A 24,581-nucleotide genomic window follows, 5' to 3' on the forward strand; every position below is an offset into this window, starting at 1 on the left:
TCTCACCTGCCCTGCGCTAAGGCGGGGGCTGGACTTAATTCCGAGAGGATTAACACGGAGGACTCGAGCCTTCCGCAATTCACTGAATCAATTTACGCAAGTGACGTAAAGCATTATTGCTATCCGCAGAGTTGGGGGGAGGAGCACGTACTCGGCGTAAGGAGGGCGTAGCGCATTCCCGCCATTGGCGGCGGTTAGGGCGTTTACGTAACGGCCTGACGTAGGGGAGGACGCGTTAGTCGGGGGGAAGGTTCTAGAAAAGCGGCGGCAGCGGCTCTAGCGGCAGTAGCAGCAGCGCCGGGTCCCGAGTGGAGGTGCTCTTGGCGGTGTTGTTTCTCGAGCAGCGGCAGTTCTCACTACAGCGCCAGGACGAGTCCGGTTCGTGTTCGTCCGCGGAGATCTCTCTCATCTCGCTCGGCTGCGGGAAATCGGGCTGAAGCGACTGAGTCCGCGATGGAGGTAACGGGTTTGAAATCAATGAGTTATTGGAAAGGGCATGGCGAGGCCGTTGGCGCCGCAGTAGAAGTCGGCCCGCCGCCTCCATGGGAGAGTGGCAGGAAACCGGGCCGCTTCAGTAGCGCTTGGCCTTTCGGTGTTTGCGAGAGGGGTCGATAGCGGAGGCCTGATCCGTACAAACACCTTCCCCACCCTCAGCCTCCCGCCGCCATTTCCCTGTACTGGGGTGGGGGATGGGGAACTTCCACATGGCGGCCGCGGCCCTTTTTTAGTGGAAGCGGGGAGCGCAAGTGGGAAATAGCACTCCTTTTTTAAGGCCCCCTGATTTGGGGACCCGGGCTACTACGCGTTTGAGCGTTTCGGCGGGCATCGGGCCCTCGTGAGCGAGTCTGCGGAGCTTCCCCTCCCCCCCTCTCCCGGGAACCGGATTTGGCGGCCGCCATTTTCCTGTCTTTCCTTCTTCGCAGCGATTTTCTTATAACTCTCTGAATTCTACTAGTTTAATTCTTTTATCAAAGCATAGAAGTAGTTAACTATTTATTTTTCTTCTCGGGCTGTTTTCATATCGTTTCGAGGTGGATTTGGAGTGCTTTGTGAGCTTGGATCTATAGCGTCCTGCGCACCTCGTTTAAGGCGCTCTGCCTTCCCCTCGATGAAATGGCGCCATTGCGTTCAGAAGCCACACAGAAGGGGGGGGGTTCCGCAGGGCTTGTTGGCGCGGGCTCAGAGAAGGTATCTCCACCTAGGGCGTTGGGCGCTGTTTCCGCGAGCTTTTGACAAAGGAACCACTTTTCCCGGCCTTGATGTTTTAAGACGAATGGTTTTATCTGGGTATGCGTTGATTAAGAGCAGTCGAATTGTAGCAAATTCGACGTGAAAAAAAAATTGGAGCCCTCGGTACCGAGAGTGAGTGTGGCAACGAGGAGGGTCATTGGGGGGAGGAGTATTCATTTAGAGTCCTTTTACTGCCCTGAAGTGTTCTGCTTGAGTGATGGAATTTATTTGTATTTCAAATATTTTTACTGGGAAGCTTGAACCTTACTGGATAAAACTACCGGTCCTTACTTTACAACATATGCCAGAAGTTATGAAGAAAGTGAAGCAAAAACGTGTTTTATTCTAGTTGTACTTAGATTACAACATTGCTCGGTCCTTCATAATGCGTGTATTGCAATGTAAATTACTGTTTTAGGCATGGACCACTGTGTTTGAACTTTGTCACTTGCTTTTCTCATTTGTTTGCAATCATGGTTGATCATTACATTGATAAGCATAAGTTTCAAGCGAAGGGGGTCTTCCTGATTATTTTCTTTGACCCTAAGTACATTTATAAAGTAACTTTGTTTATAATCGATAGTCGACTTTCGGGTAAGTTTGGAAAAAACTGAGGTAAGTAATGAGTTTTTGCTTTTTGTAGTGATACGTAAGAATTGTAGATATACTTTATGGATTTAATGATCTAATTAGAACACCTAACAGTAAATGCAGTTAGGTGGAAACTGTCTTGCTGAATAGCCATTGTTTAGAAACTGAAAATTTTAAGAGAACTAGTTTGATAACTTGTTATTTTTAAAATTTCAGAATCCTCAAAACTAAGCAGAGGAAAAAAAAAGTCTAAATGAACCTTTAATCATTTTATGTGCAGATGGGATACTGCATGGAGCCAGAACCTCCATAAAATGGTGTGGAGAGCAGTAGAGCTGCTTTAGTAGGAAGATTATTTTTGTACTCATATTTGACCTTTTAATGTATCTTGCATAAGCCCAGTTGTAGTAGTCATCCTTAGTAATTGCCCCAAATTAAGGATTGTTTAATCCAGTATATTTTTTGCTGGTTTGAGGGTACTAAAAGATTTCAGCTCATTATTTTGTACTGTTTAAGATTTGTGGTTAGTCGGATGGGTGCCAAGTTTGGTGAGCCTGAACTGCTTTAATTGAGCAAGTAAGTGATTGTGTTATAATATGAAACTTTATAATTTTTGAAATGAGATCTATTAATGTATTTTTTTTGTTTATTTGCTGACATTGTACTGTCACTCAAGTAACCAAATTGATGGAGTGCCCGCCAAAAAAACCAGCATTTTAAACTTTTAAAAATGTTATTGGTCAAAACAATTTGCCTGATTATGAGAGGTTAAAGTTAAGGTTTATATGCACATTTTGAATGTTAATTTTTTTGTAATCTTAAAGTTACATGGAGAAACTTGCTTCAGTGGTTTCATTAGGTTTAGATACTTGTAGTCACCACTAGAGGGAGCAGTTACGGGAATGTTGCTTCTTGGGTACTGAATCCTGAAATAAGTTGGTAAGCTTTGGCTTTATATGAAGAATTCTAGGTTGAGTAAAGTGAACCGTAGTTTTAGGATATAGAATTGAATGAAAATTTTAAGAATTTGTTAATAACCCTCCAGTGACCGTGGAATAGATTGTTTCTCCTCAGAAAGTTGTAAAAATTTACGTGATATTTAATTGGGTTAAAATAATTTAATGTGAAGTAAATTTAAATCAAGCTTTAGTGACATTGAAACTTGTATTGTTCAGCTGAAACTTTTTTGGTGTAACACACTAATATGCAGTTTAACATATGGTTTAAATTTGATGTAAGTTTTTTTTTTCCCCCCCAGAAAACTTTAGAAACTGTTCCTTTGGAGAGGAAAAAGGTACTCTGCCAGCAGGTCACCTCATATTTAAGAATTTAATTTCCTGCATACAAAGAGAAAATGTAAATAAAAATTGAAATGGTGTTTTCCTTCGCAGAGAGAAAAGGAACAGTTCCGTAAACTCTTTATTGGTGGCTTAAGTTTTGAAACCACAGAAGAAAGTTTAAGAAACTACTACGAGCAATGGGGAAAACTTACAGATTGTGTGGTAGGTTAACTGGAAAGTTGGCTGCAGACACTAGCCCTTTATCTCTTGGAATTGTGATTAAAATGTGACTCATACAGAAAGTATTCAACTCAGTATTCACAGTAAAAGTTCTAATTTGTTGCTAGTTTAAATGCTAAAATTTCCTTTTGGTCTTAAAGGTTATGAGGGATCCTGCAAGCAAAAGATCAAGAGGATTTGGTTTTGTAACTTTCTCATCCATGGCTGAGGTTGATGCTGCCATGGCTGCAAGACCTCATTCAATTGATGGGAGAGTGGTTGAGCCAAAACGAGCTGTAGCAAGAGAGGTAAGCTAAATATAACTTCTGCAATATCATGGAAAAAAATTCCTAATGATCAGAATGTAATTTTTTAAAAAATTATTAATTGAATGACTTACTAAAACTTAGTTAAATGTATAGACATCCCTCCCTGCTTATTTTTCAAAAGTTGAGTAGTTGTAAGATACAAAGATGGTGTACTTGAAAAAAAATTTTGTTTATTGATGGACCTTTATTTTTATTTATATGTGGTGCTGAGGATCAAACCCAGTGCCTCACATGCTAGGCAAGTGCTCTACCACTGAGCTGAACTAACAGCCCCCAAATGGTGTACTTTTGATCATGTCTGGTTTCTTCTGTCAAGATAACTTCTCCCCCACTGTTGTAGGAATCTGGAAAACCAGGAGCTCATGTGACTGTGAAGAAGCTGTTTGTTGGCGGAATTAAAGAAGATACCGAGGAACACCACCTTAGAGATTACTTTGAAGAATATGGGAAAATTGACACCATTGAGATAATTACCGATAGGCAGTCTGGAAAGAAAAGAGGCTTTGGTTTTGTTACTTTTGATGACCATGATCCTGTGGACAAAATTGTGTGTAAGTGTCTGTCAGCACTAGGTGTGTGGGTTAGATTTTTGGGGTATGTGAACACATATTAGGTAACTTTAAAAGTTATTCACTATTAAAGTGTGATTATGTAATGGAGTCTGAATCATTTATTCCAGTGCAAAAATACCACACCATCAATGGTCATAATGCAGAAGTAAGAAAGGCTTTGTCTAGACAAGAAATGCAAGAAGTCCAAAGTTCCAGGAGTGGAAGAGGAGGTAACATTTTTATCCACCCCCCCCCTTTCCCTTTTTATTTATTTGAGTGCTTGCTATTAATCAGAGGTTCTATTATAGGCAACTTTGGTTTTGGGGACTCCCGTGGTGGCGGTGGAAATTTTGGACCAGGACCAGGAAGTAACTTTAGAGGAGGATCTGGTAAGTTCCAAGTTACCAAAGTTTGAAGGATAAATATGCTTGATTTCAGAAAAAAGTATAATTAGGTTTGGTAAGAATTACAACCTAAGTTAAAAATTTGTCCCAAAGATTTTTTTAGATCAGTGTGTCCTGGCAGGATCCTAATTTGCTTAGGAAAGAGGTAATAGGTATTTTTTTTTTTTGGTTTTGGTAACTGCATTCAGAATGTCACAGGTTTTCTGGCCACCTTCAGTTTTTAAACAGTTGAAGTGATGTTGTAAGAGCCCTAAAGAAAAGTGCCCCTAAATAGTAAGTTTACCCACAGGAATTTAGTGAGTTTAACGATGTTTAAGTATTGATAATGTCATGCAAGCTATATGCTTCAAGTGTAATTATTATCAGAATTTCTGTACTAAGGTTTCAAAAAAGCACTGGCTCCTTCCATTGTATAGATGAATAGAATCTTAATTTATAGTGCTTAAGTCCAAGTCTTACTAAAGGTTAGTTACTGTGCATGATAAATTGTTAATTATGCACTTCTATGTATGAATTTTTACAGATCAACCAGTTACACTACTGTGTTTCATTATTGTTCCAGGTTATTTCAAGAAAGTGGGGAAAGAATATTTAAGATGAATAGGATTAACCAGCTTAAATCTTTTTTTTTCAATTCCTGACAGATGGATATGGAAGCGGACGTGGATTTGGGGATGGCTATAATGGATATGGAGGAGGACCTGGAGGTCAGTTTCTTATACATGTTGATTAACGTGGTAACAATCACATTGTATGTTTGTTTTATACTTCAAAGGACTTAGGCTTTTGTAAAATAAGCTGTGTCTTAGTCATTTTAACTTAGTACATTCTTGGAGTTATTGATATAGAGTGCAAAATCATATATGGAAGATGTCATGTAATTTCATTTCTTGAAAAAAGAATTGGAGCTAGATGTGGTATTTTGTATTTTTGCTTTTCTGCAAACATGTAGGATACTAGATTTATCTGAGATCAGCATATAAGGGGGACCCACATCTAAGAGCAGTTGGATTGTCTTAGTGCTCAATTAGATGATGGATGTCCGAAGATAATTTTAGTATTCCTTTGGTTAAAATACAGAAAAGGTTGACTGTTCAGACAGACTTAACTAATACAAGAGACCTTTAAAACCATAAGTTACTAGTAGACATGATTTTGCTCCTTATTGGGCATGACTAAATAACTCTGTATTTTCACTGTAAAAACCTTGCTTCAGAACTCAAATTTTAATTGGACAAAGCAGAGTTCTTGTTCTTTCTGCAAGCAATTTGAGGCTTAGTGTACCAGTCTTTGAGAAGTTTTAAACTATAAGAAAGCTTATCAGTTTTTTCCTAGTCATGAGAAGATAATTAACAGTTGTATAAGAAAGATTTTGCAGTTCACAGAAACATGAATTGGGAAGTTTATATCTTTGGGGCAAATTGAATGGGTGTGGCTCTTTATAGTAACTGTGCCAGTGGCTGCTCCCATAATCTTGACCCAAAATACATGTAGTATTTCAAGAAGCCATCAAAAAGGGACCCTTAGTACAATACCTTTAGTTCTGGAGTGGTGTCATCACAGTCATTAAGTATAAATGGTTTTATGCTGTTATGTAGGCATCCTAGACCCCAAAATGTTTCCCAGGACAAGATAGGAATTTCTGTCTTTAAGATTATTCTAGAAGAGATTACTATATGCAAACATTCTGTTTCATAAAAAGTATGTGCTTTGAGAAATTGTAAATGGGTTCAATATGATAAAGTGGCATAGAAAACATGAGTAATTAAAGGTTTATTTTATACTAGGTGGCAATTTTGGAGGTAGCCCTGGTTATGGAGGAGGAAGAGGAGGCTATGGTGGTGGAGGACCTGGATATGGAAACCAGGGTGGGGGCTATGGAGGTGGTTATGACAACTATGGAGGAGGTAATTTCATCTTAACTTTCTTGAGTTTTTATTGTTGGGGGGTGTGGGGAGGCAGGTACTGGAGATGAAACGTGGGGCTTTGGGCATGATGGGCAAAACACTGCTGCCAAGCTACATCCCTAGCACCTCCCACCCCTGAAATATTTATCTGTTAATTTGGGTTTGAATTAATTATTATTTGATGATTTTTGCTTGTTTGACCATCACTAAGTGCCTTTAAAATTTTAGATTAGAAGGTTGTATTTTTGTGGGAGTGTCCTCAATACTTGGCTCTACAATTGGTTTGATGTTTGGGTATATTCTGAGGTCTGTTATACTGATAACTTTTTCTCTTATAGGAAATTATGGAAGTGGAAGTTATAATGATTTTGGAAATTATAACCAGCAACCTTCTAACTATGGTCCAATGAAGAGTGGAAACTTTGGTGGTAGCAGGAACATGGGGGGACCATATGGTGGAGGTAATATACAAAGACAAATTGAGATTCTTAAGAATTTAGTGATTATAGGGTTAGTCCTTCATAATTTATAAGGGGAAATAAGTATGAGGTAATGCTCCCATATGTGGTGTCACCGAAATAAAATCTGCAGAGATTCTGAATGATTTTAATGTCAGATTAGAGATTGGTGTGGCAAGGTGGAATGCTCTTACTGTATAAGATATTTGGAGATTAGCAAAGTAGATATTAGGTGGGGCCCTATATTTCTCTAAGGAGATAGCTAAGTCAAATTGTTGTACCTAGAAAATTATATGAATCTGTATAAATGAGTGCCTTTATTCAAGCTGATACTTGGCTTGAAAAAGCTTTTAGTAGGAAAGGATTCTTCAGCATCTTGGTTGATACATTCTTCTAAAATCTCTAATAGCAAATGGTGATGGGGAGCCTCTTAAAACTATAGCATCAATAGTGTTTCTAAGTTTTAAGAACAAAGTTAAAATATTCATGAATCCAGATGTTTCATTTCCCAAGTAGTCAAGTTAACTGAACATAAAAGGTTATGTTGTTTATAAAGTAAAAACTTAATTTGGGGATGACTACGGGAAATGACAGTATGCTTTCTTTTTGGCTCTTTTAATAATTTCTAGGAAATTATGGTCCTGGAGGAAGTGGAGGAAGTGGGGGTTATGGTGGGAGGAGCCGATACTGAGCTTCATCCTATTTGCCTTGGGTAAGTAGTTTTTGAGTTTTACAATTATTATTGTCTTGGGAGATTTAGCTGCAGGAGTAAAAAGCTTTTTAGGATCATGTTAATCTTTCCTTAAAATCTGGTTAGATGGATAATTTCATAACCTATTTTTTTTTTACTCTTTACTTCTGTTGAAACAGGCTTCACTGTATAAATAGGAGAGGATGAGAGCCCAGAGGTAACAGAACAGCTTCAGGTTATCGAAATAACAATGTTAAGGAAACTCTTATCTCAGTCATGCATAAATATGCAGTGATATGGCAGAAGACACCAGAGCAGATGCAGAGAGCCATTTTGGGAATGGATTGGATTATTTAATAACATTACCTTACTGTGGAGGAAGGATTGTAAAAAAAAAAAATGCCTTTGAGACAGTTTCTTAGCTTTTTAATTGTTGTTTCTTTCTAGTGGTCTTTGTAAGAGTGTAGAAGCATTCCTTCTTTGATAATGTTAAATTTGTAAGTTTCAGGTGACATGTGAAACCTTTTTTAAGATTTTTCTCAAAGTTTTGAAAAGCTATTAGCCAGGATCATGGTGTAATAAGACATAACGTTTTTCCTTTAAAAAATTTAAGTGCGTGTGTAGAGTTAAGAAGCTGTTGTACATTTATGATTTAATAAAATAATTCTAAAGGAAATTGTGTAATTATAGACTTTTTATTTTAAATAAGTTAAGGAGTGGGTAGTATAATTAAGGTCCATTGCAAAGCTGTTGTTATATTGTATAAGATAAATTGTGGTCAGATGTAAGTGTGTTGTCTGCAATTCATCAGGATTAAATTATCTAGATAACTTAAGGGATATCTCTGCAAAGAGAAACACCTTTTTAGATCTTTTAGATGCTGCTTCTTCAATGCAAGGAAAGGAAATAACCCCAGCGAGGTACTCTTCAGGGACACAGGTCTAGTACAAGAGAACTCTTGACGGCTACTAAGTTCAGCCAGTCTTAAAAAACTGTGCTGTTTTCTACAAAGTTTTAACTACAGTAGTTTATAAGGATGCCAACGAAAGCTGAGGGTGTAGAGCAAAATAGTTCTAAGCTTCAGTTAAACTTCTTTAGGTAAGATCTTATTTACTTTTCCTTTCTTAATTTTCCTCCCTAAAAGATAAACTAATAACTCTTCAATGGTCTTACAGTATAGTGGTTCTTATGTAGTTTAACATAGCTACAAATTGAGTTTAACAATATATAAACTCAAAAAAGAATAATTTTTATAAACCCTGTTTTCCAATCTGTCATTTACTTAAATTATTTTGGTTGTTTTTCCCTTTTTTCCTTCTTTCCCACCCCCTCCCTCTCCATGAAGATTCAGGTGCTTAACATATCATTTTTTTCCCTGCTGGAATTTAGCATTGATATGAACCATGGACAAGTATATTCTGCTGCCACAAAGACTGTAAAGTGCTTCATTTCAACAGCTGAGGCAAGCCAAGTGATCATTAATAAAGCTTTTCTTGGTTCCTTCAGTGGTGTTGGTAGTAAAATGGTAGGTAAAGTTAGGCTGCAAGTTCAATAAATCATGAGATTTCCCATCATTGCACCCTTGTGTATTCACATTTCTTGGAGCAGGCATTTTGAGTGAACCTAGGATTTTTTTTTTAAATAAAATAGACATTTATGGTTCTAACTTTACATACTTTTGATGATGAGGCTGACAGAATGTAGGACAAAATAGTTGGATTTTTTCCAGATAATACCTCATACTTAAAAGTAAAATGTCTGTCCACATTATGAATCTTGTATGTACCCATTACTGATAGTTGGGATAAAATGTAATTTTTACCCCATGTCCTATCCTAAACAGCTGTAGGTTGACTGCTGAAATTCGTTTCCTAAAACTATTACTCATTTGATTTCCTGGCTTTACTGCCTTTTCAGGAATGTGATATTCAGGGCTTATTCTGTATGCATCAGTGAGTCTTTCTTTGATCCTAAGGCTACCACTGAAGTTATTTAGGTTCTTTGGACAAACATGATAAACTTCTTCAGATACTTTTTTTTTCCTTTGGCAGGAAGGTGTCTTGCTGCAGGTAACTAATGAAGAAGTGGTCAACCACAGAGTCTTCAAGAAATAAGAAATACTGTACCATCTGAAAGTAGTTCTTGTTGGTGCCTTCATTTAAGAAGCACTCTTTAACATAAAAGGGAAATGTTTTCTGATAAAAACAAATATTTAGTACAGGTTCTTGATAAAATAATTACAAAATGAGTGTTGTTTGTAAAATAACAATAAGCTAGAGAGATAAATGTATCATGTTTTAAATTAGGTTTTGTGAGTAGACAGATATAAAGTTCTATTTTAAATACAAAATTTATAAAAATAAATACTTTTGTATCCAAATACTTGGTGTAATGTTTACACATAAAATGTGTGAATCTTGTTCTTCAACATTCGGTTGTCTACAAGATTTCCATCCCCTACTTTTTTAAAAGCAGTTTTCAGATTTATGCATATTGCCATTTTTCTTTGAATATTATAGACAAATGAGAAAAGCATTGTGGACATTATTGGCTGTCCCTAATAAAATGCTATTCATCATGCACTATACATTCAGCGTTTGAATACTGCTACAGTTTTCCTCTGTCAAACATTGTTGGTGTTTTAAAACCATGCTTTTTAACCAGCTCAAGTGGTATATTGGCTTGTGAAAGGCACTGAGATGAAAACCTGGCATGCTGTAGTGTTTTGTCAACTAAGGGTTATATTGAAATCTATGCTTGTAAATGAATAGTGATGGTCTCTGAAAAATGTAGCTTTGTGGGTCAATTTCATAATGGGAACTTAATATGGACATCTTTACCTGAATGTATTGAAGAAACCAGAAAACGGCATACAAAGTTGACTTGGTCTGATTAATTTCTTTTGCTTTTCATAATAGGTGTCTAACAGGTAAGTCAGATTAATGACTAACTCATATTACCAGCTCTCATGTCTCATTTGAAATACTTTGCATTTATCCTGTCATCAACTACGAGCTTATCTAAATACTAGGCTTCAATTTTTAAGGAAAAATTTCAAAGGTTTAAAAAGTGACTACAAACAAGTTAAACTTGAAACTGAAGTAAATTGGCGCAACACACAACCTCAGTACCAATTCTAACCAAAGTCAAGGGAAGTATAATGGGGAAAATGAACTGGCACATGAAAATAACGGTTTACCCAGATAACAGCAATTTTTCTACACGCTTGTATATTTCAGAAATTAACGAGATTCCACCTCTTGGGTCCCCTTCAAGTCTTTTCTGCTGTCCTTTAATAAACGTCTATTTTCCACTCAAGAAATTAACCGGGTAGCTTCTCTTAACCCTAGATGTGTCTTAAAATGGGGGGTGGTGGCATGTTTGTCTTAGGTATAAACTTTATCATTATCATTGCAATCACTTTTGTACTTTGACAACTTGTGCATTATCTGTGGGTCAGTGGTGGGGGAGCATCTTAAATATGGTTATGGCTTAAACTCAAGGAAACAATCAGAAAATTTGGCTATAACTGGACATTTCACATTCATAAGAGCCTCTTAAGGACTGAAAGGTCATGCAACATTTGCTTTTCCTGAGATTGAGGAGCAAGGAAAACCCACAAGACACAACCAAGTACCTTGATTCTCACAATTTGATGGGGTGCCACTGACAATTTAATTATCAATAACATCACTGGGAACTACCTTTTTAGGCTTGACAGTGCCTTTTGCCACATTGGGAAATCTTTTACAAGTCTTAGGATTTAGGGGGTAATTAAGATTTCAATCCTGCATGTACAAGATTTAGAACTTAAAGTACCTTGATGCTTGATTGTCTTAATGCCAACACTTATGCTATTGAGCATTTCTTCCTGCCATAAGGGTGGGTGAGGCCAGCAAAAGAAAAAACATTTTTTTGTGAAAATCTCAAGGTCTCATAAGCTTGCTTTGAAGGTCAGTACAGAATGAGCAGATGTAGGTAGAGCATAGTCATTTGTGTCAATCCTGGTGAGTCACTGCTGGAAGTATCATGGAGATTTTTGGGAAAAATCACTGGTCACTTAATACAATAAAGTGTAACAGATATGGGCCTGGAATGAAGATACATTAGAGAATGCTTGACATGGATATCACAGGGGCTATCTGCACATAGAAACTAAAGAGGTAATGGGAAGAGTCTCAGAACAGAAAGTTGCTGCTAGCCTATGAGAGCTCTGCATCAATAGTAATGTATCCATTCACATGCTCCAAATCTAGGATGCTTAGGTGTAACCTGACCTATCAAAACTCATCCTTGACAAGTACCACCCACTGTTGAACTAATGCCTAGCAGTTGAGTATCAAACTTAAAAGGATCTTTCAGGCAGTTTTAAAAATATAGCTGAAACTTAGCCCAAACCAGGCTGTGCAAAGATTGACATTTTCCCAAATACAGCAAAATATTCATCTCAAGCACAATGTAAGATTTTTATAACATGATTTTTTGGTGAAATCTGTTAACTAGTAAAATCAGTTCTTGCTCATTGTTGGAAGTTTTTTAGCTCACTCAACTAGGAAATTTCCCATATTTGTTATCCTACTATGCCTTTATAGTTTGCTCACCAGCATTTGAAAATGCTGGTTCAGTGGTAGTGTACTTGCCTAGCATGCGTGAGACACTAGGTTCAATACCACAAATAAAATAAAGGTCCATCAACAAATTCTTAAGAGGTAGGTTGTTTTTATATGAATTCAAATATAAAGTTTATTTTCACAAAAAAGTATTAAGTTAGATATACAAATTAAAAGCTTAACTACAATGTTAAGGCTGGTTTGTACTTATGATCCATGATCCCCAGTGTCCGTCTTATTGTTGATATTCTTTCTCAAGTCTGTGGCTCCCCTGAAGTGTGATCTTAAACATGTATTGATACAAACATCAATATAAATATATATATATTGCCTTAATTCAAGTTGCAGTAAAAGATTAAACCGCTGTTTCGATGGTCTGTGACCCAACTAATCTTTCTGAATATTAAAAGGAATCCATCTTAAATTTCTTCTCACTTTTTCCTTTTTCCCTTTTGGCCTTCCTTTTTGTGGCCTGAGGTCACCAGTTCTTTGGGCACAATCAAAACAGTTCCATCGTGACTGCACTGAAGTGCATACAGGTTTGGATCCATAGGCCTGCCCTCACCATCTCTTAACCTACTAAAAACATCATGGCAGAGGTCATGCAGTTTTTGTTTCATTATGTTAATTGCTTTGTTAAATTGAGCTTGTTCTCTTTTAAGGGTCTCTTTCTTGGCTTGCAAATTGCACACTTCATCTTCTAGATTCAAAATTATGTCTAATTTGCGTTTACGACAGTTCTGGGCAGCAACTTTGTTTTTCCCTCTTCGTCTGATATCACGAATGAGCGAGACTTGTAAGTCTGTCAGATAATACCTGCTTAACATGCTGTTAAAAGAATCAACAGGCATACGGACAATTTCATCTACTGAAAAAGGGATATGCAGAGCTTTAGCCCGTTGTTCATCACGGCTTAGATTTCTGTGTGTATCATTGAGGTACCTACTCACTTTCTGTGATTTCCCAGGCCATGAAAAAGATTCAGAAGTGGGTTCCAGTTCATCTGGCTTCATGTGGTAAGTGTGGTCATGAACTATGTGAAATGTGAGATCCCCATGAAAACCAGATTCATTCCTCTGATGCGTGCGACATAGTTTACTGGATTCTGGATAGTAGCCTCCTACAGCCCCTTCTAAGTCATAATGAGGAGAAACAGGGTCACTACTATAACCTATAGCACCTTCTTCATCACACACCGAGAGAGAAAAATTGCAATGGTGACTTGAATTCAATGAGTCTGGTTCTTCAAAAAGCTGAGAGATTTCCATGGGATCAAAATTTTCTTCTGTGACTAATGACAATAAGTCTATCTCATCAAGTATATTTGCATCAAGGTCATACAGAAGGTCTTGGCTTGTTAGATTCCACATCTGATTGTCAACAGGTGTAACAAATCCTGTTATATTAGTTCCTGGAAGGGTTTGCTCTGGATTGGAATGAAAATTCAGCTGCAAAAACTGTTCCTGTGCCTGTGAAGTCCTTGTTACGGGATCTCTTCTAAATGTGGTGTTGGGATACAGCAACATGGCTTCATGGAGATTGACATCATGACTTATAGCCTGGGTAAAATTTACATTGTAATGTGCTAAAGAATTTATGCCATTACTGGTACTCCCTAGAAGAGGTGGAAAATCTTCTGAGATGTTCTGAAAAATAATGGAAAGATGGCACTTTAAAAAAAGAGTTCTATTACCTAATAACTTGACAATACTAACAAAAGAATTCATAAGTATGTCTAAAGCATAAGTATAAACTACCATGTAGCTTTTAATATGAATATGCTAATTGATTTCTGTAAGGTATAAAGTTCTGTGTGCTTAATTCACAAGTTTGACAAACTATATCATCCAAGTAAAAGGATGGAACTTAAAAGTCAAGATTACAATTACCTCTAGAGAATATTCAGGTTGTGAAGAAAGCAGCTGAAATAAGTCTTCTAGAGAGAAAGATGTATCTGTCCCATTTAGATGTATCTAGAAAAACAAAACAGGCACACCAGTCTTCAGACAAAAGATAAGTAGTTGTATAGGGTTTTAGGATCAATTTGGATCTTTTATCCCTATTTTATTCCTTGGTTGGGAGCTTTACATTCTATTTCCCTTAGTACTTAACCCCACCATTCTTGTCCTAACCATTTTTAGCCACTATTTTAAGTTCCAAGCCTTATTTTATTTTGCTCCTCCATAAAGCTACATATTTATATTTGCCCTAATGTCTTTCCCAACTTTGCTTCACTTCACTTCTGCCTTCAACATAAAGCTTCTTGTTGAAGTAACTCCTTTGACAGAAAACCTGAATATAATAAAAGTTTTTGTAACCTGGAACTATTTTGCCTTCATGCTTCAAACTCTCTAACGTCTGGGGTTAGATTTTTTTTTTCTGTCTCAATTTTTTAATATTTTGCATCTCCGTAGTATATTCTGGGTATTTATCTCTGTGTCCACATTTTTCATGCTGAGGATTTCTTTTTCTTTTGATACCAGGGATTGGACCCAGAACCACATCTCTAGCACTTTTTACTTTTTATTTTGAGACAAGTTGTTTATGGCCTCCTAAATTTGCTAAAGCTGGCTTTGAATTTTTGATCCTCCTGCCTTAGCCTCTCCAGCTGCTGTGATGATAGGCATGTGCCACAGCGCCTGGCATACCTCAAGACTCAGCATTTTTCTCAAGACTCAGCATTTATTTCTGCATGTCATTCATGATTTTTAAAACATAAGCTCATCTTTTTTTGTTGTTGTTCCAGCACTCGACAACTGAGCCACATCCCCAGCCCTATTTTGTATTTGATTAGAGGCAGGGTCTTACTGAGTGCTTAGTGCCTCGCTTTTTGCGGAGATTGGCTTCGATCCCATGATCCTCCTGTCTGGGCCTTCTAAGCTACTGAGATTACAGGCAGGCACCACCATGCCCTTCTGTAAACTCATCTTTGCTGGGAAATTTCTGTAAGAACCTCACACAATGAAGAGCCACTAACTAAAGCAATTGTGTTTTTCTCTCCAAAACTTGTTCATAATTTCTAAACTTTTTTTGTTTCTTGGTTTAGGATTCCTTGTGTTGGTAGTATAGATCAAGAACTTTTAGTTCACATTCCAAGCCACTCAATCTTAGTGAAATTTGGTTCCAACTCTAGTATTCTATCTATAGAATTCCTTTGTTACTGAGTTTTCTTGAAATTGTCCATTTTATTATTCAGGATCGCTGTTTTTAGTGCGTGCATAAGGGTTTTATGGTTTTTTTTTTTTTTTTTAGGTGCTGGGAATTGATCCAGGGGCCCTCTACCATTGAGCTATATAGCTCTATCCCTTTAGTCTTCCTAAGTAACGCAGGCTAGTTTTAAAGTTGCAATTCTCTTGCCAGATTCCCAGATCACTAGATTACAGGTGTGTGCCTTCACACCTGGCTAGATTATGTTAGTGAATTCATGGTCCTGAATGAGGTATTCATGTTCTGTGTTTCACTCCTACCCTCATATATATATTTTTTCTTCTTGTTTATGTTTTTTGGAAGATTCAGACCAATTGGAGGCCTGGAAATCAAGCTCCCTGGTAGGGCACTAGCTTACCATGCAAGAGGCCGCGAGTTGAATTGAAGTTTCATGAGCTGGGCCTGGTGGCACACACCTGTAATCCCAGCAGCTTGGGAATCTGAGAGGATCAAGAGTTCAAAGTCAGCCTCAGCAACAGTGAGGCACTAAGCAACTCTGCAAGATCCTGTCTCTAAATAAAATACAAAATAAGGCTGGGGATGTGGTTCTATAGTGCCCCTGAGGCCCATCCTCACTACCAAAAAAAAAAAGTTTCAGGGCTGGGGTTGTGGCTCAGTGGTAGAGCACTTACCTGGCATGTGTGAGGCACTTTGTTCAAATCCTCAGCACCACACAAAATTAAAAAATGTATTGTGTCCATCTACAACTAAAAAAAAAATTTAAATAAAAAAAATCAGTCAAGATACATAGTTTCCTTTTCTGCCAAATTTCTCAAGTTCTATGAAGTTCTGTTTTTTTAGGACCCATGATAAATTAGATTTTTCTATGTCTGTAGATGCTATAGGACTATTTAAGCTAAATTAGTGGAAAAGATTTTTTTCTTGCTCCTTTTTGGGAAATTACGACTGTGGACTTATTTGCCAACCAAACTATTGTTATTAAAATGAGACCTCTTTTTAAAAAACTATTTTTATTGTTGATGAAATTTTTATTTTATGCCTCAACATATGCCAGACAAGAGCTCTACCACTGAGCCACAATCCCAACTCCTAGACCTCCTTTTTTAATACTCCAAAGCATTCTATTAATGACCCCAACTTTGGATTTTTCTTTGATAATCACAAGTGAGAATGGGTAACATCAGCACAAATCTACTTGGATTACTGCAAAAACAATTTTAAAAAAATATATTTTTAATTGTTGATGGACCTTTATTTTATTTATATGTGGGCCTGAGAATCGAATCCAGTGCCTCACACATGCCAGGCAAGTGTGCAACCACTGAGCCACAACCCCACCCAGCCTCTGCAAAAATAATTCAAGGATTATTTAAAAGTGAAATATGGACTGGTCTTTTAGAGTAGCCAATGTTGTGTTTTATGAGTTTTTGTTTTGTTTTATTATTCCTGTTAGCACTCAGGAGATTGAGAGCTGAAGGGCTAACCCCCACCAGGTGGGGTGACATGTCCATCAGGAGACAGATGTATGAGTGATTCCCTTAAAGACTAGGGTTTCTGATTATCAATTCCTGTTCTTACTGAGCTGTTTCTCCTCAGATTCCTTTAGGTCCTAAAGGTGGTAAGAGCTTCATGTTGTTGCTAATTCCTCAGTCTTTTCTTTGATATAGAGGTTATAACCTCTATATCAAAAATTCATTTTTTTCCCAGAGTTTCATCATCACATACCTTCTAATTGAGCATTTTAACTATGGAAAGCGTTCTGTTGTAGACAATAAGCAATACTTTTTTCGGTCTACTATATCTCAGAGGACAATTTTGAGGCATTTGATTTCAAAGAACTCCACCACTTAAAAATCTAATCCTCATATAAAATAAAAACATACAGTTCCATTTTAGGTTAAGACCTCACTGCATTTTGAACAAAGACCACTAGGAATATTCAAAGAACATGGTGGATACACATAAGTTCAGTTCAGTTTCTCCTTAGTGAGAAGAAAATGTCTGAACCATTTAATCTGCGTATACAATGAATTCATTAACTGCCTGCAGTAGAGCTAGAGAGAAAGCATGTGGTAAATTTTATCACGGTCCTAGGTATTCTTCTAGGGTTGTCATCCAAATGAATGGAAATGGGGCTGGAGATGTGGCTCAAGCGGTAGCGCGCTCGCCTGGAATGCGTGCGGCCCGGGTTCGATCCTTAGCACCACATACCAACAAAGATGTTGTGTCCGCCGAGAACTAAAAAATAAATATTAAAAAAAAAAAAAAACTACAAATGAATGGAAATGCCAGTGATTCACTCACCTGACAAAATATCTTTAAAAATGCAAATTACTAGTTAGAGCTACCTTAAACGCCTGTAATCCTGATGACTCAGGAGGCTGAGGCAGGAGGATCACAAATTCAAAGCCAACCTTAGCAACTTTTCGAAGCCCTAAGCAACTTAGACTTTCAATAGAAAGGGTTGGGGGGCTGGGGATATAGCTTAGTTGATCGAGTGCTTCCTGAGATAAACTATAAAGCTCTAATAAAAAAAGAAACTTAAAAAATGTTGTACAACTTATAGTATACAAAGACCTCTGATGTAAATGATGAGGAGCTGAGCCTGATAGGACCTGGGGCACAAATGCCTTGCTCTTTGGGTGATTTATTTATGTAGCTTTAGTTTTAGGTGGATGCATTACTTTGTTTTTTTGTGGTACTGAGGATGGATTCCAGTGCTTCATGCATGCTAGGCCAGCACTCTACCACTGAGCCACCACCCCAGCCCCTGATTAATGTATTTCAAACTGATGTTTTCCTACGTCATATTACATTTTACCTTCTGAGCTGGACATGGAGGTGCATACCTGTAATCTCAGTAACTCGGGAGGCTGAGGCAGGAGGATCACAAATTCAAAGTCAGCCCCAGCAATTTAGCAAAGCCCTAAGCAACTTTGGGAGACACTGTTTCTAATAAAAAATTGAATGAGTGTCCACTGTTTATCTAGCAGGGAATTAATTGCTAACATTTAATTCAAAGACTTGAACAGTTCCTGCTTTTCTGTGATACCCAGTGAGGGAGTAAAGGCAAAGACATACCACATATCCAGGAGAAAAAGTACACAACAGCACGAGGAAATATACCAGGAAGCATTAAATAAGTGGTGGGAGAATACTCTCCCAGGCTAAGGAAGTGGTTCAGGGGAAGTTTGCCTAACATGTACAAGGCCCTGGGTTCGACCCCCAGTGTTGGGACACATACACACACACATTCATTTAGGAATATAGGCTAAAAAATGATGTCTCCTGCAAAATAAATATGGATTTTTCAGTATATGTCCATAGGCACTGACATCACCATATGTTGCTTTTGTGTGTGGGCAATGGTAGTAAAGTCACACAAAAGATACCCAAGGAAAGATAAAAGTCTAATAAGTAAATGAGGGGTCAGGGAGAATACCAGTATATGGAGAAAGGCACAGGCAGATGCCAAATGCTTAGAAATTTGAAATGAAATGCCAGACTGAGACGGAGGGCATACATGAGTTGAAGCTGAAGAAGTTAGGGAATGAAAATGAGGTGAATCTCTCTACTCTCCTTCTTACCTAAAGAACAGAAAAACCTCAGAGAGAACTACTTACAAACTTGGTGTGTGCTCCCTGCAGTCTACTTCTCAGGTCTTGCCTGAGAAATACAAAGGGTGTAAAGAGCATGTGGCCAGGAACCCATGCTAGACAGCCAGATAGTGGTTGATAGGGCCTGATGGAGAGACTGCGGCTGAATATTTAAGAATCCATTGGGGGCTGGGGATGTGGCTCAAGCGGTAGCGCGCTCGCCTAGCATGCGTGCGGCCCGGGTTCGATCCTCAGCAGCACCACATACCAACAAAGATGTTGTGTCCACCGAGAACTAAGAAAAAATAAATAAATGTTAAAATTCTCTCTCTCTCTCTCTCTCTGTCCCCCTCTCTCTCACTCTCTCTTTAAAAAAAAAAAAAAAAAAAAAAAAAAAAAAAAAAAGAATCCATTGGACCAGCTGGAGGTGGAGATGCATTTGCCCTTTTCAAGAGAATGGCAGATGAAAGACGCCTAGCTAAAAGAGCAAGGATTCCCCAAAGAATCTACAAAATGAAAGTAACTAATCTGAAATGAAACTGTATCCCAAGGTCAAGGGAAACAATGCTCAGTTGGTGCTAAATAACCTCTCCTGAATTCTTACCACTCTATATCCTATGCCCCAGGGAAAACAGTCTAACAGGCAGAAGACAAACTGAGGAATTAGAGGGCATGGCCATACATACCTTTTCCACACTAGGAAACAGCCTTGTGGGTTCAACAGATGAGATGGGAAGAGGGAAGAAGCTAAATTTTGGTTGTAAATTTTTGAGAACTACACTGGATTATTTTTTGTCAACTGGTGCATTAGAATGACCAGAAGAACTTTTAAAATCTGATTATCTAGAAGTCAGGTGACCTGCCCTAGATTTTACCCACAGTGGAAGGAAGAACTGGTTCCCCTAGAACAGGTTAGAACAGGCTGGAAGGGGCAGGAAGAGTAGTGGGTAGGCAAAGAGAACAAAGCTATTTCTGATTGCACTACATAAAAATCAAGTAATGTTTGTAATGTTACATGGTCAAAACCTCGGTGAGGTTGGACTGTCTGGGATGGGCCAGGCATGGTATTTTCCATCCTCCAAGTGGGTTCACAGATCAAGGTCAACCCCTACCTCCCAAGGAGGGGACATGCTGAAGCAGGTCATGGTGAAAAGGTCCATCAGGACAAGATCTGCAAGGGTGTTCCTTCTGGGTAGAAGTGCCATGTGACTAAAGGCCTGTGGAATCCCCAGGCCTGTCTCTGGAGCACCTGTGTGCCAGGCTTGTGGGCAGGACCTCAGCAGGACAGAATAGAAACCAGATTTGGTCCAAGTAAAAGAAGAGGGTAAGACCAGGCTGCAGGAAGAACCCATCCCTTCAGCCAAGCTTCTAGAGTTCATCTTTCTATACCTCTTCTCTCAGAGTACGTTTAGTCAATGAGTAGCCAATAAGGTGGACCACCAGGCCTGGCCCCTTAGAAGAGAGACCAGAAGTATGAAATGTGCTCCTGGATGTCAATGGGTCTGCTTGGCCCACTAGCAGACTGCAGATCTGGACTCAAGCCTTAGCAGGAATTGAGGGTGATTTGGCTACAGGGTTAGTCCTCTTTCTTGTTCTCCAGGACCCAGCCAGCTTGGATCCAGAATGTCAGTCATGTACTTATCCCTTATCTTGGCAAACACAATGAGCAAAACCTGCTAGCAGGTTGCTGGAGGGTATGTGTGCATGTACTGCAAAATCTTGAGTTTAACCAGAGAAAACATTCTGTGAGCTGATTCTTTTTTAAGTCTAATTATACTTTTTCATATGTCAGATTTGAAACAGCGGAGCATACTTACATGCAAAATTCATTCTCAATGTAAATTGTCAATGCCACAAAGCTACATACACAAAAGCCAAAACGGCAAGACTAGAAGATTCTGATATGCTCACCTCATTTCTAGATTCAGCAGTCTTTTCTGCCTCCCACTCAGGTTTATCTGCTACTTTGTTTTCATCTTCATTATTCTGTTGTAATTTCTCCTTCTGGCCTGACACCCTTTCATCATTTTCTTCCTCCTCAGATCTGTGATCCATACCTTCATAATTCTCTCTTGGTACTTGATTCTCCTAAAAAGTACCCAACAATGTGCTTAGAAACCCAAATAAAATAAGCAAATGGCATTTCACTTAATTGTTTAGTGATCTTATAAACCCTTATGTCAAATGGTACGACAGGCATTTCATTATTTCAGTATCAAAGAAACATTTAATTCTGAAATGAGGACAAGCACTAATTTTGAGATGGGCTGTTCCAACACAGACAATTTAAATTATATGCATGTACACAGACCTTGAATTTAAAATATTTGCATATTAAATCTGGAAATCAGTGTTGCAGTTAGGTAGTTTTTCTTTAGTTCTCTACTGAAAACACATCAAGCAGCTAAATGGAAAGAAACACTGATTAAATACCTGAGTATGTAGAAAAATCTGGGAGGCCAGGTACAGTGACGCATACCTAAAAGCCCAGCAACTCAGGAGGCTGAGGCTGGAAGGTTTCAAATTCTACGCCAGCCTAGGCAACTTGGTTAAGATCCAGTCTCAAAATTAATAAAAGGAACTGAGGATGTAGATTAGTCGCAGAGTGCTTACCTAGCAGATGCCAAGCTGTGGGTACGATCCCTAGGACCAAGAAGGAGGGAGAGAGGAAGAGGGAAGGAAACAAACAAACAAAAAATCTGGGAAATGTTATTTTACAAACTATTAACTGTGATTCTTTCTAGAAGGCAGGATGGGTTGAGACAAATTGGGAAAGGACTGACTTTGCTATACATACTTCTGAAACTGAATACAACAAACACGTATTCCTTTTATAATCAGAACTATATCAATATGACTATGTACTCAGATGAGTCCTTCCACTTTTTAATTTGCTAAGGAGACTTAAAGATTCTTCTAGACAAACAGTTACAATTTAACACATACTGTTTATATCAGTTATATTAAAAGTTTCGATAATCTTTTTCCTGTAACAATAAGGCTTCTCAAACTCTTTCAAAGGATCTCTTTAATTTTTGACTTCTAGGAACATGGAACTAACTAGACCAACTCAAGGATAGCACCCTCTACCACCACCAATCCAAAGAAATGTTCATTCTTTAAGTTGGGGGGTGGGGGAGAGGTAGGAAGGTGAAGATCAAAGAAATGAAAATCCACAGATGCCAGAAGCAAGGAAAAAAGCAGAAAAGGGATGCAGATATCCTGGTGGCCAACTTGGTTTCTCTGGCTTCTCTATCTGTACAAACTCCAGGACACATTCTGCTTCCCTCCCAACACTGCAGGTGACTCTGGTTCCCAGCATAGTCAGTCTTATGTGTATACACCTCATAATCCCGCTAGTAAGTTGAGTTGTACCTGCTACTCTCCTTTCTCCTGTCAACAGAAGTGAACCATCAGTCGGGCAATTTCTTTCTTTCTTTTTTTTTTTTTAAATATTTATTTATTTTTAGTTATTGGCGGACACAACATCTTTGTTGGTATGTGGTGCTGAGGATCGAACCTGGGCCGCACGCATGCCAGGTGAGCACGCTACCGCTTGAGCCACATCCCCAGCCCCAGTCAGGCAATTTCTATCAGCCTACTAATGTATGCTGCCATGTGTAAAAAGCCCCTCCATCGGTCCCACACTACCCTTGGTCCCATTCCACTTTTCTGCTCCCCTTTAGAGAAAAATCCTCCAAAGAGTTATCTGGACTCAGTGTATTCTCTCTCAAATCTATTTCAATGAGAATTTTTTGCCCACCACTCCACTACAACAGCCTACGAGGTCTCCCAAATCCAACAGTTCTCCATCTTCATTTAACCTACCAGCAAAATCTGACTTTAGTTCCTGCCTCCTCCTGGAAACAGTTTGTTCATCTTGCATCCAAGTACCTCTTCCCCTATTCTCCTACATCCCCTAAGGCTTCTGTTTGCATCCAAGTACCTCTTCCCCTATTCTCCTACATCCCCTAAGGCTTCTGCTTTGCTGACTCATCCCCTGATTTCTAAATAGCAATGTCCCCAAACTGTCTTCAGGCCCAACAAGGACCCCTTCACTTTGCAGCCTTGGATTGGCTGCCTTATAAGGTGCTCTCTCTGACTTCAACTCTACCCCCTTTTCTTGTGGCCTCATTCAGTTCTCTAAATTCAGTGTGTATGTGTTGCTGGGGATTGAACCCAGGGCCTTGTGCATGCAATGCAAGCACTCTACCAACTGAGCTATATTCCCAACCCCTAAGTTCACTTTTCTTTCTTAACCATGCCATTAAAAAGTACCTCTTGCCAGGCACAGTGGTGCACGCCTATAATCCCACAAGTTCAAAGCCAGCCTACCCTCAGCAACTTAGTGAGGCTCTAAGCAACTCAGCAAGACCCTCTTGTGTGTATGTATGTATAAAAATGTATGTATGTGGTGCTCCTAGGTTTAATCCCCAGTACCAAAAAACAAAAACCTCTCAGTCCAAAATCTACCTCCCTTGCTTTGTGTCTCCTACCCCCACAGAATTCAGCAACCAACTGATAAATTACTGTATGTATTTGTTAGCAGTCTTGTCTGTCCTGCTAGGATGCTAGTTTCTTGAGGGAGGGTCTCTTGTTTGCTTGGGGGCTGCTATATGCCATCTGTCTACCCTAGTGTCCATCACATAGTAGACCCAAAACAGACATTTGTTGAATGTTCAATTCTTAGATACAACATCCTAAGACTTTGGTAGGGATCCTATGTCTGATGGATTGGTCTTTGATGCAATTACAATGCTAATACTCTCTAAATCTGGAAAAGGAATAACTGGCCACTACTTATTTTTTTTTTTTTAACCTTTCATCTTTTGCTCAAGCAAAGTTTGTTAAATTTGAAGATGACCAAATTGAAAAATTCTGATTCCCAACACAGCTAACTTTGCTGCTGGTGGACAGAGGAGCTTCTAATTTCTAAATCACACAATCAATTTTAGAACACAATGCAAGATTCCCTTATTCTGTATCATGTTGAATTAATACAACACACATGAACACCTACGTCAACATGCCAACTTGAGAATGTTACCCATAAAATTGTATAAATAATAGCAAAAGGAAACAAATCAAGCCCATAAGGAAATGGATCAAGTAAACATTAGTCTGGAAAACCAGGGAGAGGAGGACCAAGGACAGAGAAATTCTACAGGACCAGAACACACAATGCAGGAAGCTAAAACTAGGTTAAAAATCTAATAGAATAATGGATCATAACTCACTGAATAAAGTTATTTAGTAATCTGCTCAACTATAAACAGCTAAATAAATGAGGGAAAAAATGTTTTCTTACAGTAGAATACAAACAATAAATATGGAAAGAGAATGACAGAGCTAGAAAACCATCAATAGATGCTACAACTATGGAGTGAAAATTTGTTAAGAAACAAGATAATTTGAACTTAAATAATAGTCTCAAATTATCACTCAGATTATTTTTAATAACAAAGAGAAAAACACTACAAGAAAAACCTGGCAGATGCCATCTTACCCAAATGGGTAAACTGACATCATGGTCCTCCTAATATGAAG

The 24,581-nt window shown here is 38.5% G+C and overlaps 2 protein-coding genes across 8 annotated transcripts in view; one reads left to right on the forward strand and one right to left on the reverse strand.

Annotated features, from left to right (window-relative positions):
- The first annotated feature begins 225 nt into the window (after positions 1 to 225).
- On the forward strand, positions 226 to 14,594 carry Hnrnpa2b1 (heterogeneous nuclear ribonucleoprotein A2/B1). 6 transcript variants are annotated; one of them, XR_001229579.4, is made up of 13 exons: positions 274 to 459; positions 3,080 to 3,115; positions 3,213 to 3,323; positions 3,482 to 3,628; positions 3,990 to 4,200; positions 4,329 to 4,430; positions 4,509 to 4,589; positions 5,249 to 5,311; positions 6,392 to 6,511; positions 6,850 to 6,972; positions 7,599 to 7,681; positions 9,050 to 9,185; positions 9,712 to 9,843. XR_001229579.4 is itself a non-coding variant. In XM_078039945.1 (12 exons), exons 1-11 carry the CDS (start codon positions 454 to 456, stop codon positions 7,658 to 7,660), a joined length of 1,062 nt encoding a protein of 353 aa, XP_077896071.1. In that variant the 5' UTR covers positions 226 to 453; the 3' UTR covers positions 7,661 to 7,681; positions 13,238 to 14,594. The 6 variants fall into 6 exon arrangements, 4 of the variants coding, with proteins under 4 accessions (XP_077896071.1, XP_005319183.1, XP_005319184.1 ...); XR_001229580.4 differs by having other exon boundaries at positions 9,050 to 9,122; XM_078039945.1 differs by lacking the exons at positions 9,050 to 9,185; positions 9,712 to 9,843 and adding an exon at positions 13,238 to 14,594 and having other exon boundaries at positions 226 to 459.
- The window catches only part of Nfe2l3 (NFE2 like bZIP transcription factor 3), a 30,241-nt gene continuing 13,651 nt past the window's right edge, over positions 7,992 to 24,581 (reverse strand). For both annotated transcript variants that reach the window (XM_078039943.1, XM_005319125.5), the window contains exons 2-4: positions 20,946 to 21,122; positions 14,160 to 14,243; positions 7,992 to 13,916 (exon numbers count right to left, since the gene is read on the reverse strand). In XM_078039943.1, coding sequence (XP_077896069.1) covers positions 12,702 to 13,916; positions 14,160 to 14,243; positions 20,946 to 21,122 — 1,476 coding nt within the window. In that variant the 3' untranslated portion in view covers positions 7,992 to 12,701. The remainder of the gene's footprint in view (positions 13,917 to 14,159; positions 14,244 to 20,945; positions 21,123 to 24,581) is intronic.

The sequence above is a fragment of the Ictidomys tridecemlineatus genome, chromosome 2, assembly GCF_052094955.1.
Source record: "Ictidomys tridecemlineatus isolate mIctTri1 chromosome 2, mIctTri1.hap1, whole genome shotgun sequence".
Taxonomy (NCBI): Eukaryota; Metazoa; Chordata; class Mammalia; order Rodentia; family Sciuridae; genus Ictidomys; species Ictidomys tridecemlineatus.